The sequence below is a fragment of the Cynocephalus volans genome, chromosome 1 (genome assembly GCF_027409185.1).
Source record: "Cynocephalus volans isolate mCynVol1 chromosome 1, mCynVol1.pri, whole genome shotgun sequence".
NCBI classification, from domain to species: Eukaryota; Metazoa; Chordata; class Mammalia; order Dermoptera; family Cynocephalidae; genus Cynocephalus; species Cynocephalus volans.
Window position 1 is genome coordinate 288431447 of NC_084460.1, and position 18103 is coordinate 288449549.

General features: G+C 37.8%; 1 protein-coding gene across 1 annotated transcript in view; it reads left to right on the forward strand.

Moving 5' to 3' along the window:
* NYAP2 (neuronal tyrosine-phosphorylated phosphoinositide-3-kinase adaptor 2) overlaps window positions 1-18103 on the forward strand; it is a 240050-nt gene that overhangs the window by 80212 nt on the left and 141735 nt on the right. Inside the window, exon 2 of the mRNA XM_063097781.1 lies at window positions 12672-12973. Within this exon, the coding sequence (XP_062953851.1) occupies window positions 12672-12973 (302 nt within the window). The remainder of the gene's footprint in view (window positions 1-12671; window positions 12974-18103) is intronic.

Sequence of the window (18103 nt, forward strand, 5' to 3'; positions counted from 1 at the left end):
AATGGGGTATTGTCAAAGCAAAACATTTCAGTGTGCAAGGACATGTGAATGAGGCTTTTTACTGGATTTGCAAATTGGGGAAGACTACCTCTCAGTGTGAAAAGTAAGTCTGTCCAACTAGCAGAAACAGCAAGGAAGTTTTATAGTATAAGCTCAGGAAATTCTAAGCAGTAAATCAAATTCCAAACATTATGTGAAGACAAAATATTTAACTGACAATGACATATTGAACAAATAGGTTCTCAGGCCTTTTACAATATTTATGGCTACTCTAGATCTCTGACTTCTAAGTAATTCCCATTTGTTTAAAATACTACAGGTTAACAACCATCCTGTTTTCCTAAACAGTGTCATCTATGTCTAAATAATGGGTATCTTGGTGATAAACTTCTAAGAAAAGAGTCCGTTTGTCAAGCAGTAAATTCTAAAGAAGGGTTAGTTTCTTGGGCTAGAGGAAGGCAAGTCAATTAAGTTCAAAAAATGGAGTCTGTTTTTTTTTTTTATTCTCCTTTTCTGGCCTCTTTTCTTCTTTATCAGTACATATTTTGCTACTTTTGCACACAAAACAACACTAATAAAGGAAACATTCAATAGTCATGTCAGTATCCAATGCTGTGACATTGATGATAGCCTGTGCTGGGAAAGTCGTTGATTACCATATTATTAATAGGAAACTTTTCAGAAGAGGAAATAGACTGAAATTTTACTGAAGAACATGGCATCTGCTGCTTTCATAAATTGTTTGGCTTTTCCCCGAATCTAGGGCATTGCTGTATATGTTGTCACCGCTAGGAAAATGTGTTCTACTTCCAGGGCCCATTTCCAAAGCGCCTTAAGGTTTGAGAATAAACAGAACTGACTCTCAGCATACGATTCAGTCTACAGGGCATAGGTGTGTGGGCATGCCGGAGAGTAGCCTCTTAGCCATGGTAGTCAGAATGCCATGCCTGTCGATCAAGATGTTTTACAAAGTTAAAGGAGAATGAGATCAAATCCAGGGATTCCTTAAATGAAGATTAGTTTAGAGGCTTCTACTGTATTATCTCAGGCATCTAAATTGTCTACAAGACACTATGACAGATAGATATTGGTTCTCTCCATTTCGAAGTGAAGGAAACAGAACTAAAAGAATTAGGTCACAGAATTAGTTGACAATATCTAGAATTTTATGTGCAATTTGTCAAACTACCATTGGGACATTGGAAAACAGCATTTGAACATACAATTTATATCTGATTGTTTCAATAGTGAAAATAATTATTGGGTAAATACCTGAGTCTCACAGTGTTTCAGTTTTTCTTTTCAATGATGATTTCAGAATGCTTAAATGAAAATAATTCAGAGAGAGAAAGGTTCTGAAATTTTCTAGCAATTTTTCATGGGTTGTGTAGCTTTCCCTTCCTTCCAGTATTCCTATCTACTTTCCACTTGCTGCAAACAATTTCATGGTCTGTGTTCTCAAGGGGCTCACAGACCAGTGAAGGAGATTAACTCACAGATGACATCTGGAGAGTGTGATCAAGGCGGTGCTCTGGTATGCAGAAGCCCAGACTGCTAGGGCACCAGAGCAGAGGCGTGGAGTTTAGCCCTGAGGAAGTCTGGCTGATGATGGAAGGTTCCACAAAGGAGCCACATCTGAATTGAGTCGTCATGATAATTTATCCAAAGGAAAACGTTCAGGCAGAGAGTGCAGTGTGACTGCTGGCTGAGGTCACAATTTACCTCTTTTTGTCCTCAAGGTCAGCACTACATTTGGCATATGTTTGGTCTTGAGTTTTATTCTTTAATCAACAATATGGAACAATGTTAAGGTGCGAAACATTATAACAGAGGATTCTTAAGGTCAAGAAGGGAAAATATTGCAGATGAGAATTAATATAGGGTCTAGAACTTAAAAGACCATAAGTATCACATAAAGTTTGGATTTTTAGTCTAAAGAAATGGAAAGAGCATTTTAATTTAGAGAGTGACATGAGCAAATCTGCATTTAGAAGGATAAATCAGGCAGCCCTGTGGAGAAAGATTAGCTAAAAGGCAATTGCATTAATTTAGCCAAGAAGTGACAAGCACCTAAACCAAAGCAGGGCAATAGAGTTGGAGAGGAGGGGATTAAGCTGATCCTTGCATTCAAATTAGTGGCTCTTATAACAGGGACAAAAATTAAAACTCTATGAGTATGCTCAGATTTTTCTGTTCTCCATGATAAATTGACAAAATGGCAACTGAAGGAAAGGGCAAAATAGGCAAGAATATTATTAAATGACACTATCTTCTATCCTGTTGCTTAAGAAATCTGTGAATTATTCTTGAATTATTCCTAAACATATGTGTATACATTCATTTACTTAATAAACACCTATTGGTTACCTCCTTGGAGCCAAGCACTGTTTCAGCCATTGGTTATACAAGACAAACAGGGTCTGATTAGATTCTGCCCAGATACCCCTCTAATTTCTCAGTTTCTCTAGATTCCAACTATCGGCACACCAATCTTCTTCTCTTCAGTTCTTTCTCTCTCTCTCATCTGATGAAATCTTAGTCATGTTGTGCATCAGCTGAAAAGCCACTTCCTCCCATGGGACTTCCCAGGCCCTCACGGGTGGTTAGGGCTCCCGGACTTGATCTTCCGTTGCACCTGTCCAGTACTTCCTCCGAGAGAACAGGTGACCACATGGTGCTGAAATCATGCTCATTCAATAGTCTGTAATTCCCCGAGGACACTGACCACTCTGGCTTGTCCACTGCCTACAAAGAGTAGACGCTTTGATATTTTGTGAATAAATAGTGGGTAAATAAATACAGAAATTCCTCAACATAGAAAGTTGTTTCCTCCTCAAAAATTATACCTTTAGAAAACTAAACTAATTATTATACTTTAAAGAGGCAGTGAGTTACACCCTTCTGCTCAGGAAGTTCAAAACCATTATATGTTAAGCTGTATTTCTAGCTTCTACTTCTAGATTGAAAAAAGAGCCACATATGGTTAGCTAAACTCATTTCTAAAAACTTGGCATGTTCTCAAACCATATTCAAAGCTTATGTCAGTTTTGAAGACACAAATAATATATTTTTCAGAACTTCCCTTTCTTTGGTTGAATTTTTGGAAGAGCTCTCCCACGATGTGAACTTCTTTAAACTATATTCTAAGCTGAATCTGAATATCATGATTTGAGTTATTTTCCATATACCCTCTCTTCTTCAAGCTATGACACTTCAAGGAGTAAGAAAATCTTATTTATTACAGAAATAAGAAATGTTTTAATTTTAGATTGCAAAGTACCATAGATATTAACATGTTAATCTTAAAGGCACTTGTCATGTTTAAGTAAAAATAAGTCCCTTAAAGATGTTCCATAGAATTTGTTCTGGCTTTAATAAGCATTATATTTCGCTTCTGCCTCTTCAGAAACTCAGAAATGAATAAAGGGAACTTTAATAGAGGTAAAAAAAAACCCTTTCTACTCCTCATTCTAATTTCCTAACATTATTATTATCACTAAGCATCAAATTAATGGGCAAAAATATTAACCTCAAACACTTGGTGATATGTACTTTGTGATAAATAATGGTGAGTTTGCTTTTCAAGTAACTTCCTAGCTATGATTACCCTAAGCTCTAACTTTCATAAAAGTGTTGAATTACAATACAGATTATATCATACTTATATTGATAGGAATAATCATAGAATTCATTCAATAGGTTTGCCCAATTCAATATTATATCCAACTGATAATTATGGCAGAAAGAATAAATTATTTATTTTTACTTCTTTTCCTTCACTTTTCCTTTTTTTTTTTTTTTCTTCCCATTTGGATTTTGAAGTATATTGCAGAAATATAAGTGCCAAATTTCTCTTAACAAAAATAGCAAAGTGCATTTATATTGTTAAAGTATGGTTTTTTTTCATGGTGCTCTCCAGTGGAAACTTATCATTAAAATGCCTATTTTACATCTGGGAAAAAGAAAGATAAAAGTTGATACAGAGTAAGCCAGGAAGGAGGGGAAAGTAAATTAATATTTACTAATAAATAATATAAATTAATATTTGTATAATTCAATATAAATTAATATTTAATATTTGTCTAGATTCTTGTCTTAGTTCTTCAGGCTGCTAAAACAAAATACCATAGACTGGGTGGCTTATAAACGACAGACATTTATTTTGTACAGTTCTGGAGGCTGGGGAATCCAAGATCAATAGGCACCAGTAGATTCAGTGTCTGGTGAGAACCTTCTTCCTGATCATGGATAGCCGTCTTCCTGATGTGTCCTCACATGGTAGAACGTGCAAGGGAGCTCTCTGGTGTCTCTTTTATAAAGACACAAATCCTATTCGTGAGGGATTTGACCTCATGACCTAACTACCTCACGTCCAAATACCATTACATTGGGGATTAGGTTTCAACATATGAATTTTGAGGGAACACAGATATTCAGTCTATAGCATCTCTACTTATATCAACCACCTTGCTAGGTGACTTTAAAATGTTTTATGTCATTTTATCTTATTGTAAGAACCCTGGAAAGTATTTTCCTTATTGTAAAATAAGGGTAATTGGGGCTAAGAAAGGATTTGTCTCCTACCTATAATTAGATAGCTAGTAAATGGTTGGTTACATATCTCATATTCTTTTTAAGATACTAAATTTTTGGCAGAGTTAAAATCTCCTAGCAAGAAGAAATAACATATTTGATGTTTAATAATATCAACTTTTTAACATCGAGAGCTAATGAAAACTGAGCCCCTTCTCCTCTCCTCTCTCTTTGGTACAGTTTTTTTTTTCCTGTTGTTTAATTTTTGTTCTGTTTTATTTTGTTTTTGTATAATAGTTCACCATAGAAGTTAATAAAGCAGTTAATTTAATAATGTAAAAATCTCATTTTAATACTTGACCTTCATATCCGAGAAACATCAATAAGCAGTCAGACATAGGAAATTGAAATCTCAAAAAACAAAACAAAAATCCCCAGAAACAAACAAAAAACTAGGAGAGTTAAAATATTAGGAGCATAAAAGTAGAGAATAGATATCATTTAGGATATAAAGTGGTGAAAATGAATGCTTGAGCCTAAGGCAAGAAATACACAGACTATGGTTTCGAATAAGCAAGTGGGGCTCACAGAAGACATTAAGGGTAATGGTGAGTGAATAATTTGGAAGAAAATATGAACACAGTTTAATTTTCCTAGAGCCAAGTTTCCATATCAAAATATACTGTATAATTAGAAAAATATATGGGGTGGACACATAAGGCACTTAATTATTTCCATTTACAGTGTTAAATGGGAAGACTATTTCTAAACAATTAATAAGTAGGATGTATTTATTTCCTTCTTTGTCTTATTTCTGGTGTTTCCCTAACACTGGTTGTGTTTTCTGACATAAGCTAACCGATAGCTTTTGTTTACTTACTGTTGCTTATAGAAAATTATACTGGCTTATTAGGACTTTTCTCAATACACATGTCAGAAAACCCAACTGTAATCAGCTAAAACAGAACGGAATTTAGTAGCTGGCACACCTGAAGAGTCCTCGGACTGACCTAGCTGCAGACATAGCTAGATCTGGGTGTTCTGCAGTGTCACAAGGCCTAGTCCCACTGTTCTGCCTTCATGGTGGAAAGAAAGAGGAGGCATGTCCGAGCTTCTAATCAGTGCAGCTGCACACAGTACCCTGAGTTCACTCTGATTTGACTAACTTTAGGCACTCGTCTGTCCCTAAAATATGATGGCAGCCAGGGGGATCTAGTGTTTGCTTGGTCAAGCCTGAGCAACATACTAGACTGAGAGAAAGACAATTGGTTTTGCCACAGGAATTTTCATTGCCAGGAAAAAGAAGATCAAATTTCTGGGAAGTAAAAATGACAGACGTCCAAAGAACTCTCTAACTAGGCTCTCTATTTGGCTATCTCCAAAGTGGGCTTACTTCCTTTCTTCTTTTCTCTTTCATATAACATATTTGTGCTAGTGACTTCAGTGGTGAGTGAGAAGACACTCAAAGCAATTAAATGTGACCAGTCACTTGTACTTACTGAGGCCCGATGGGGCTACTGTGAATGTGTAAATATGATGAATTGGATGACAAGCTTCATCTGCCCAAAATTGAGGCAGATGTAATTCACAATGCCCCTCTCTTAAAAGGCTGACTTTGGGTTGAGGCGTATTACCTATCAAAATAGGGAAAGGTGAAACCTATTATTAGTCTCTTGGTTCTTTTTATGCCCACCTTTCATGAACATAGATCACTTTAGCTAGAAATGATACCTAGAAGGGGCTGGTGTTCTGCAACAGAGATTCCCCTGTGGGGGTGGGCTGGAGAGACTCTCACAGGGTCGGCATTTGGCCGTATGCATCTGAAGAGAGGCAAGAGGGAGGCAGCATCACATATAAGCTTTTGAAGTCATACTTCCAATGACTAAAATCTAAATATTGATTTCTTTCTACTCATTTATAGTGAAATACCTATACAAAAGATTCCAATAGTTGACAGATGACAGTGGTCAAGTTGCCCACAGGCACATTTCTCCTTTATGACTTTAGCTTCCATTTTTCTCTCACACATTCCCCATTTATTTTATGGTTGAATGTGCCCTTTCCCTAATACCAGATAAATACATCATTTTGAAAAAAATGACAGAAAATATCTGCAAAGGTAGAAATTGACTGGCTTATGATTCAGCGTCAGAGATGAATTTTTGAGCTCAGCTCCATAGAATCACTCCAGAAAGCAAATATGCAAGCAAGCGAACTCCTACACAACCCATCAGTCTGTATCCCAGCTCTCCAGATGTGCTTTAAAGAGGGCGCGCGCACACACACACACACACACACACACACACACACACACACACATGGAGTGGGATTCAATTTTTCTCCAGTGATTCCAAAATAAGACTCTACTACAAAATATTGTCATGTTAGCTTCAAAGTTGTCCATAGAGGCAACACCCCTGTCATTTTAAAAGATGACTTCTCACCTCAGTACCTCACCCTTCTCAGAGCTGTGTTTTCATCTCTGCAAGGAAGCAGTTCTCAGAAGCATTTACACAGCATTAATGCTGATGGATTTTCAAGAAGACAGCAAGACAAGTAACAATCCCTGTTGATTAGCACTGTCAGAGCAGTTTTGAAGTTCTCATTTGTATAATTTATGAGTCCTGATCAGCAGGTGCTTTGAAAAATGGAGCAAGTTTTAAGAAAGTTAAGTGTATGAGGGCCATATCTGCCTAGATTATCTTGATACTTTGATTTAAATGTAGAATTTTGCTTTGACTTTTTTTTGTGTTTGAAGGTTTTTGAGGTTACTTGGCACCATATGCCAAGCTTTATGATGCAAATGATGATCCTATATTCAATAGGATGAGACTTAAAAATAGGAATTTGAGAGCTAAAATTTTTGATTGCATGTATATATCAGACTCTGTGCTGAGAGCTTCATGTGTAGTATCTCAGGTAAACTTGATACAAATTTTATGGGGCCAATACTGCTCTTTAACAGATAAGGAAATGGCCCTAGGAATTCAGTAGCCAATGTTATACAGCTGTTGATGATAGATCTGAGAATAAAGTCTTTAACTCAGATATTCCCATGCACAAATGTCCAGGCCTGCCCAATAGTCAATAACTAGTTTACAAATATTTTATTAATTACTTCTGGAAAAATATCCCCCTTGATTTAAACAATACTTTATTCTTTGTGTTTTATAATAGATAAAGTAACCAACAGACAGCTAGGTCTTGCAACATTCCCTTCATTGTATGAGGAAAAGAATACTTGTTTAAATTCAAGCTTATGAAACTTGTTTTTATTTTTATAACATGAGATGTGTCAGGCTTAATCTATCTTGAGTGTTGGAGTCTTATTGCAGAAAGACTGCTTTCTTCAGCCCACATAACTTTCATTTCAAGCCAAGTACTCCTATAGTGGAGTTGGTTCCTAACTCCCCAAGCACCATTTAAATGCTTAATCTGAAGCAGGAGAATGACCTATTTTCACAGGCATTTCTTGTTCCTAAGGTCTCATGTTTGTTTTTAGGCTCTCTCTTTCCTGGTACTTTGATTTCCTAATGTCACTGGTGGTATGAATGTTCCCAAGAATGTCAGTTCAGGTCCCCCTGGAGACAGACAGAAAGATGGAGTTACAAGTGTGAGAGATTTCTTGAGGAGAATGCCTGTGAGAGATAAAGAAAGAGGGAGCAGGAAAAGGTAGGACAAGCCTCGGGTCACACTGCAGGTCTGGCACCTGTAAAAGGAGAGGGGAAAGGAAAAAAGATCAGGTAGGAAGAGCCTCAGACTGTGGAGCAGTGATGGGAAAGTCTTGACCAGCCCAAGGGGGAACCCAGACACAAAGACTGCCCCACATTGGTCACAAATAGCCAGGTCTAATACCACACTGTTCTCATCGATGGGCTAGGAGCTGTGCAAGGACAGCTGCACCAGATTTTGACTAAAATGCTGCACCAGATTTTGAAGACTATAACTGGTGGCTGTCAGCTAACTGCTCTCTTCAGAGAAGGTTCTGTCTTAAAGAACGTCTGAGCCACACACCTCCATGGCTGTAACCGTTCACCCCAAAGACACACATGTCCTTCTCCTACAGGTTTGGGGGCCAGCTCTCTCATAGCTCCCATCTGACTCTTCCTGAGGGAAACTTAGAAGGATGCAGTTAGTGGATAAACTGTAGCCCTCAGCACTTTAGTTTGTATGGGGCTTGTAATTGACACTCAAGATCTCCCTCCTGCACCAGTCCTTCTAAATTCAACTCACCTTCAGTTAAACCCTCTGCTGGTCTCAGTGGCTTACTTGGTGGTGAGATAATCCCTCTTTCATGAGAAGTTGGAACACCTGGTAATCATACTTTCTTGGGCCAGGGTTGCTACATGTGACCTTTCAAAGTCACAGTTGGGCAAGAGTATCAAGAGGCATCCAAGTGGATCACCTGGGTTCCACACATATTTTTCTGTGCTCTGTTGTGTAAAAGCAGCCCTACCTCCTCCTGCTGGTCATGGTCAATGCTCTCTTCCACAGTGGCTCCTCCTCTTGAGTTCTGTTCGTTATACAAAGGAAGTTCAAATTCCCCAAGGGAGCTCTATACGTTGTTTAATGAGACCCTTGCTGTGTCTTCTAGAAAGAGTGGGCCCTCTTTGGGGATCAGGACTTTTTACCCTGTAGAGCTCAGAATTATAGGGATAGGAAATACAAAGTCCCCCAATGGGTCATTGGTCGTCTGGTCATCTCACTTCATTCCTGATGACAAGTTCTCTCTTGAAGAGAGGTCTCAGTCATGTACCACCACAGCTGCCACACCAGGCATTTGGGTCGCTATCCTCTACCTGTAAGAGGAGCATGCATCCCCACATATTGCTATGCAACTTGCAGTACTTTCCTGTTGGAGAAGAATATATCCCCGCCTACTGATGTCAAGTTTGACCATGAGACTGGTTTTGGTCAGTGGAATAGGAGTGAAAGATTGCATGCCACATCTGAGCAGCAGTCTTGAAAGACATTGTGTGTGTTAGGCAGAGCTTTCCTCCCTCTGTTAGGAGAACAACATGTCCCAATAGGCGCTAGATCCTAGAAGGAAGAAGACGTGTTGGGCAGAGCCAGAGCTGATGAGCAAACAATCCAATTAATACAAGCAAGAAATAAACCTATGTTGTTACAAAGCAGTAAAGATTGGGGATGTTTGTTACTGCAAGATAACCTAATAAGATCTGACTAACACTTCGTACATATTCTTACCTGTGATATTTTGCCTGGTGTTTGTACTTTCCTGACTGTTTCTAAAAGGTGTCTATTAATGACTCTAATTATTGTTCTTAATGATTCTGGGGGAATTCTGGATTGGCTGCATAAGAAACATCTGGATATAGTTTTAAAAACACAAACTCATGGGCTACACCTATAGAAATTCTCATCCAACAGAAATGATTCAGTAGTTACCCTCAGTACAGGCATGGGAATCTGCATATTTTAAAAGCTCCACGGGTTCCTATAGCAAATTCAGGAACTGGTTTTATGCTATATTTCACAATCTTCAATTTTCTTTGGATTAATCATCTTTCCTGGTCTCTTGAATCTAGATGTTCCATCACCTCTATTGTTTACCCTTAACTTTGACTTGAACAAGGGACTTTAGGTCCAACTGATTCTTAGCCTCCATTTCCTCATCCTGCATCCACAGCCTGGTCAAACTGAACTTGCACCTGTACCTGCTATTGTTTGCAGCATAAATTGATTTTCTCTTGGCATAAGTATTAGTGTGTGTGTGTGTGTGTGTGTGTGTGTGTGTGTGTGTGTGTGTGTGTGTGAGCCTGCGTGCAAAAGTGCATATCTGAACAAAAGCAGATAGATGAAATTGTTTTGTGCTGATAAAAAGGTAATTCTGAAATGAAGCAGCAGAGCTAATTAGCTGTCTGGGAAAAAGGTACAGGCCCTATTTAGGTCAAAAGTAACAGAGAAATCGCTGATACAATTATTTCTGGTAACTCTCCCATAAATGCCTGTGTGCATTAGCACATGCATAAATCTCCCCAGGTGGCTGTGCTACTGGGAATGAGACGACTGTCTAAATAAATCCTTAAAGCACCTTTTGCTCAGTGATATAACAACAGAAATAAGGGAAAGACATAGGGATTAAAAATAAATTAAGGTGAAGTTAGATGAAATAAAATATTTCATCTTCTGTGAGAAAGATCAAGGCCACAATCATCACAACTTGAAGATAAACCTCCCATACCATCCATACTGCCCCTCACCTCCACTGCTCCATTCTTTTCTAAATTCTTAATAATTTTTCACATATCACTCTGTTTGAGTAACCTTCTAGTTAATGTCCTAGTTGTTGTTCTTAACACCACAAAATAGAAAAAACACCTGGAAACACTGCACAGACTTAGGATGCTCATTGTATGATGTGGAAATGTCACTTAGCCATTATTTTATTCCATTCATGCATCTGGATATTCCTTACTCTGGTTAGTGCACTGAACTTCCAGCCACCTTTATTGCAAAGACTATACTTAGTGTCTGAATATCAACTGAAAACATTCAAAAACAAATACACACAAAAAAAATTTGATTGAGTGGCAAGTTATCATTGGAATTAAATGCCAGAATCAGAGACTGATGTACTTGTTGAATCCTTTCTGGCTTTATCTATATGGACATGTAATTGTCAACAGTCCCTAGTTGAAGAGGGGGAAAAATATCATTTCCCATTATTTATTACTCTGACTGGAATGTTAAACTTATGACAAACATTGCAATGATACGAAAGATTTAATAAAGAGAATTGAAAAACCTTACCTTGAATTCCGTCATGTTATGAAGACAGAGTCAGCTAAAATTAAGGTTAAAAAAGGCCTAAATAAACTTATATGTCTGGAAACATATACTCAAAAGGCTTCCAAAATTTATATATTCAAACGTCCTTTTTGCCATTCTTACATATCTAAGAAAATCAATCAAATATTTTGTAATGATGTTTCTTTTTATTTACTCTATTGATGAATGAACTTCATAGGTGGAGAAAACTCTAGAAAAAAAATCCCTTTTCACATTCACATTTACATCCTTTTTCTTCATAAAAGACTCACCACTACTTAATAGCATAGAGAAAGGTCCAAGAGTCACTTCCCATAAGATTAGTTGAACTTCAAACTGAGAGGGATGGTTTTTATTTTTAATTTTCCCCCAAACTTTCCTATGTAAAACTTAAGAACCTTAAATTTGGAAACTTTAGATACCTGTAATACTTATGAAGTATTCAGAGCCATCTCATGATCAGAAGATATTTAAACCACCTCTTTATGAGATGTTGCTATTTTATTCTGTGAGGCTAGATTGTTGAAACCAAGTTTCTAATGTAACTGAAGGACTCTAGAGGACTGAGAGAGGTTTACAATTCTTTCACCAATTTAAGCAAGTATTTTTCTCCCTCCCTCCCTCCCTCTCTTCCTTCCTTCCTTCCTTCCTTCTTTCCTGTGCTTGGCAACAGAAGCTTTGTTGTTTGTTTCATTTTCCCCAATATATTAAGCACATAACAGTAGAGATGACTTTGATAAAGTGAAGAAGAGTCTCACATGCTTACCCTTGGACTCAGTCACCTGTTGAAAGGTAGTCTATGGGTCATTGTCATTGAATCCTTTACTTTTTAAGCCACTGTTAAGATTTACTTCAAAGTAAAGAAAAGCAACTGAAGATAGAGTGTGCTATGCAATATTTTTTTTAATTGTGATATTGAGAGTGTCTGGATATTAAGATATCTGGGAGTAATTGCTAAGATTTCTTTTCTTTCCCCCTCTTTTTTTTTTTTTTTTTTTTGGCAGCTGGCTGGTACAGGGATCCGAACCCTTGACCTTAGTGTTATAGCATCAGGCTGTAACCAACTGAGCTAACCGGCCAACCCAGTGTTCAGATTTCTGAGACTTCTGATTATAATCAAATTGTATTTGCTTTATTCTCATAATTTAATGGAAAGTAAAAAATGCTTTCGTGCTACTCAAAGTAGTTTTAAAAAGCTGCCTTTTGTAAAAGGGTATGTTTCTTCACTAGTCGCAAGTGAAAATTTGAAATTTCACATATATGTGAAATACATATGCTCATATCTATGATCCTGCATACCCTGGCTCATTTTGTCTTCATGGCTTTTGGTCTGCTTTCTTTTACAGCATAGGTGGAGAAGTAGGTCGCAGCCACGAAGGGAGTTACGTGGGCAAACATTTCCGCATGGGCTTCATGACAATGCCTGCTCCTCAGGACAGACTCCCACATCCTTGTTCCAGTGGCTTCTCTGTGAGATCACAGTCTCTGCACTCTGTTGGGGGTGCAGACGATGACAGTAGCTGTGGTTCCCGAAGACAGCCACCACCCAAGCCCAAGAGGGACCCCAGCACCAAGCTGAGCACCTCATCGGAGACGGTTAACAGCCCAGCAGCCAGCAAGAGCAGCAAGCCCCCCGAGAGGACTGAAGGTAATGCATGCCGTGTGCCCACTCCCCAGAAATCCACCACAGGGGTCACGCAATCCTGCTTCCAAAACCCTGAAGTCCCAGAAAAGAAGAATCAAGGGGCTGTGATTTATTTATTGGTGTATTGCCAAAAGCCACCCAGAATAGTGTATTTAATTGGATTCATTATAAAGGGAAGGTGATATGTGAGTTTCCTTATCCCCTTCAAGCTACAAAGACTTCGAAATATTAGAAAATTATTTTGCCTAGAAATATATCCAAAATTTATATTTTCTTGCTTTTATTACTACTATTTGTGTGATTCATAGAAATATGATTATTAGGGTAACAATTTAATGTAGGAAAATATAAAGAAAAAATCCTCTAAGTTTATCTGTTACAAATAATCATTTTTTATGTTTTGGTGCGTTTCCTGCCAGTGACTATAAATCAATGCATGTACGTATGTATATTCATGTAAACTATATATCAGTCTACAAATTATATCTCTAATTTCTACCTTTATCTATATATTTCCTCAGCTATGAAACATACAAATCAAATATATCCCAGCCTCCCGGCTGGTCTAGGAACATAAACTAAGTCATGTTAACACCAGATCTCACCAGTTCTTTAGCCCTTAATTGAATAAGTAAAGTCTCAGCTTTCCTTAGCTTTTCCTGAGAACCCCTTAGTGGTAGAGCAGTCTTAAGTGTGCTTTGATATAAGCTGTCTTGGTCAGTTCAGGTTGCTGTAACAAATCAACATGGACAGAATGGCTCATCCACAACAGCAATTTATTTCTCAATTTATTTCTGGAGGCTGGAACTGCAAGATTACAGTGCCAGCATGATCAGTTCTGGTGAGGGACCTCTTCTGGCTAGCACACTGCTGACTTCTTGTATCGTTACATAGCAGAAAGGCCTCACCAATCTCTTTTATGAGAGCACTAATCCCATTCATGAGGGCTCCACCCTCAGGACCTTATATTAGCTCCCAAAACCTCACCTCCTATACTATCACACTGGGAGATAGGATTTCAATATTTTAACTTGGGGGGACACAAAAATTCAGCCCATTGCACAAACCCATTCAGATTTTTACATATCAGTTGTGGAAAGTATCTCAAGGTTCCCGTGCTGCCAGTGACCAGTTTGACAGCCGTATTCTACCAGGCCTCATAGTTTTTCTTCCACCCTGCCCATCCCTGACCTTCTCCACAGCAAGCTCTCCTGAGCCCCCAGGGTACCAAGTTTTGCAGTGGTTTGCAGCAGAGAATGGAAGCAACACAGTCCTTGCCTCAACTAGGCAGAGTTCTTTGTCAAGTCATCTGGGCTCTCTCACAGAAGCTTCCTCATCTTTTGGCCTAATCTTTCCACAGAAGCTCAAATGTCCATGAGATAAGGTGCCCATGAGGTATGTGCCAACTCTTCCATCACCCTCATCCCTCCTTTCTCCCTTATTGGTGCCCAATTGCCTTTAGCCCAAAATCAATAGCTTCAGTGCATATTGAATGACACAGATAAGTGCCTGGGGATGGAGCCAATTCACAAATTCTATAAGGAATATCTCCTCTTAGCTTCAGTTTTTTCTACTACATATATACTTATGCAAAAATGCATCATGTGTGCATGTGTATGTGTGTGAGAGCACATGTGAATAACATGTACGTGTATGCTTATTTGCAAAATTCAAATCATAGTGCATTTGTCTTTTGTATTTTCACTTAGTCTATTGTGACTTTTTCCCATGGCATTCAATTTGTCAGGAAACACCATTTTTATGGGAAGTGGTGTACATCAAATTTATCTAATCATATCTCATTGATGAATACTGAGGTTCCTTGCAATTTGCTTAGCTACGATGACTAGTACTGCAAAGAACATTTGCGTATCTGTATGTGTGTTTGTGTGCCTGTCTGCATGTCTGCCTATTCATGACCTCTATTACTCCTCTGCCTTCTTAGAGTATGTTATAAATTTGATTTTTTTCCTTCACAATTCACGGTTATGAGTCTGTCCTTCCGCTTGTAACACATTGGTGCCTTTAGAAACAATGTAGGTGTTTAGTCTACTTGTTAATATACTAAAGGGCTCCCAAGACCTGACTTTTGTAAATTTTAAATATTGTTGTCAGGTTTTCTTTGATATTGATGCATGGAGCCTTTCATTTCTCTCTGTCTTCTATGATCCTGTGTCCAGAAGTCATCTCTCTCCTGCTTTTACTGCCAGAAAACTACATAATCAACTACATTAGATTGTTTGCAAGAGAGGATTACTGATTTAAGACAGTGATATTTGAATGATGAGGACCTAAATACAATCTGGAATGATTCTGTAATAAAAGAATAAAAGAATAAAAGAACCACCCCAAGGAGAGAACAAATGGGACAGACAAGAAAGCCAGTAAGGGATGTGGTATCAAGCAGGCCTCTATTGCCAGAAACATCCTGGAATGGTGTAAAATACACACCTCAGAGTAGCTGCCCTGAGGGGCGGGGGAGCTGGGGTACTTAGAGTGAAAATGTAGAAAAAATCATGATTACTGTCCCACAGAAGAAAAATTTGTGTGGCGATTCAGTAGTAAAGAAAAAAAAAAAAAAAGAAAGAAAGAGAACGAGTTGCCATTTGTTTGGAATGCTTCAGGTAACTAGTTCCTGAGGTGGACAGGCTCCTAATTATTTCTCAGATCCCTTCACCATCTAATGACCTAGGGTTCCCGATGGCTGGTCATCACACAAAAGTCAGTCACTCTGTAATCTACTTCTTCTGAAAGCAGATGAGGACCATGGGACTAAAAGCCAGCAGCAAAGACTCAAGTTAGACTTGGAAAATTACTTTATGGGTAGTGAGGCTCATTAAACACTAGATCCAAGTCCAACATTTCTCCTCAGAAAGGAGCTTCCAGGACAGGTTGAGAAAATTTCAGCTGTCGTGGGTCTGTGAGGGTGTTAAGTGGACTGAGTGAGTTATTAGGAACCAGTGCCGAAATGTTAGATTTCTATAGAAAAGTGATTCTCCATGCAGTTTTTACTTTCTCTTTAGAACACTTAACAAAAAGGCAATTGCAAAACTGGACACACTTAAATTTCTTCTACCAAGTTATGACCTCGATAATTACAGAATAGAATCCAGGTTCAGTTCAGAGATGGGGAAAATGTTGTGTGCATATGTGTTGACTCAAAGCCAAAATTTTATAAATATGTAAATTGGTCTTTTATGAATTCTCAGTTCTTTATAATCATGAGTTAACTGGAGTTCATTATAAAGCATATGTTTTCTTTACAATTTTTCTAGCTATCAACATTATAACAAAGATAAAAAATGACTTTCAGAAATCTCAGCCTGTCTTTTCTTTTTACATTAAATGTCAGCAAAATCAAAATATTGATTCAGTGGCATTAGAATGATTTCCATGGTAACCAGCTTCTATTTAAGTAGGGGATTATGACTTCCCTGTGGATAAAAGTAAAAAGAACTGGACTTGTAGCAAAATGGTTTTTCAGAGTAGGAGGAAAAAATAAAATAAAACAACTTGAACACAAACAAAAAAATCACATACCAAGAAAAGTATAATTTAGTGTTTAAAAAATTCTAATTTTGTCACTTTAAAATATGCATTTACTACTCTATTTTAGGATCTCCTACAATAATAACACCTTTAAAAAATATATACAGTGGAGAACATAAACTGGCAATTAGTATACTATAAGTATTTTAATTACGCTTTTCTATTGCTTCAGTCTGGTACCTGCTTATTTTGAGGAAAGATTAGATGAAATAAAAAAGAGTTACCTAGAAAGAATGAGAGAGGTCCTGCAGGCTGTGTCTCCTGTGTGATTCAGCAAAAGCAGGGACTGTGCAACTGACAGCAGCCAAACCAATTCCTCAGGTAAATACACATCCCATTCTCAATAATGTCATTGTTAGAAATGCCCTGTGATGTGGTCAAAATATACTGTATTTAGAATCAGCAGGCAAACATTGACTTAAAGCAAATGATACAATGAAACTGTTTCTTTACTCTTAAAATGATTATAAAAAACTGAAAAATTGATCATACACTGTCTCCCTCATGTCCTTATAAGTTGGTGGGTCATGGTAAAAATAAATTGCTATCTAAATAGAAGCTAATACTATTTCAAATGTGCAGTTACCACCTATTAATGGGCCTGAATAACATGAGACTTCGGTTTGGTGCAGCACATGTACTAACAACAAATAGGAAAGGAAAATAAAAGACACACACACTCAGTCTACATGTTAGAGTCTTAAACATTTTACACATGGCTATCATAAAAAAGATGAGAGATAACAAGTGTGCTACAGAAGATGTAGAGAAAAGGAACCCCCCCCCCCCACCGTTGGTGGGAATGTAAATTAGTACAGCCATTATCGAGAACTATATGGAGGCTCCTCAAAACATTTAAAATAGATCCAACAATCCTAGTACTGGGTATATATATCCAAAGGAAATAAAGTCAGTATGTTGAAGATATATATGCACTACCATGTTTATTCCAGCATTATTCACAATAGCCGTGATACAGAATCAACCTATGAATCCATCAACAGAGGAAGGGGTAAGGAAAATGTGATATATATACACAATGAAATATTATTCAGCCTTAAAAAATAAGGAAATCCTGTCATTTGAGACAACACGGATGAACCTGGAGGACATTGTTTTACGTGAAATAAGCCAGACATCAAAAGATAAATAACCTATGATCTTACTTGCATATGGCATGTAAGAAAGTTGAACTCAAGTAGAGTAGAATGGTGGTTACCAGGGGCTGGGGGGCTAGGTGTTGGGGAAATGTTTCAGTTAAATGGAGGAATAAGTTCAAGACATCTATTTTACAACACAGTGATTATAGTTAATAACAATGTATCATATTCTTGAAAATCATTTTGTTTTTCATGCCTCCATTTATTCAGCAAATGCTTTGAATGTCGACCCGTCGTACTGGGGCTCTATCGAATACAACAGAAGTGGTCCTTTCCCTGGTGTTGCCTATGATCGATTTTATTTCCAACTCTCCAGCTTAGCCTATTTTACTCTATCTGGGTCACGGAGCCAGCAATGATCTGAAGGAATGATTTCTAGAAACCAGAAAATCTGGCATGACAGCCTGTGAGTTTCTTCCATGTG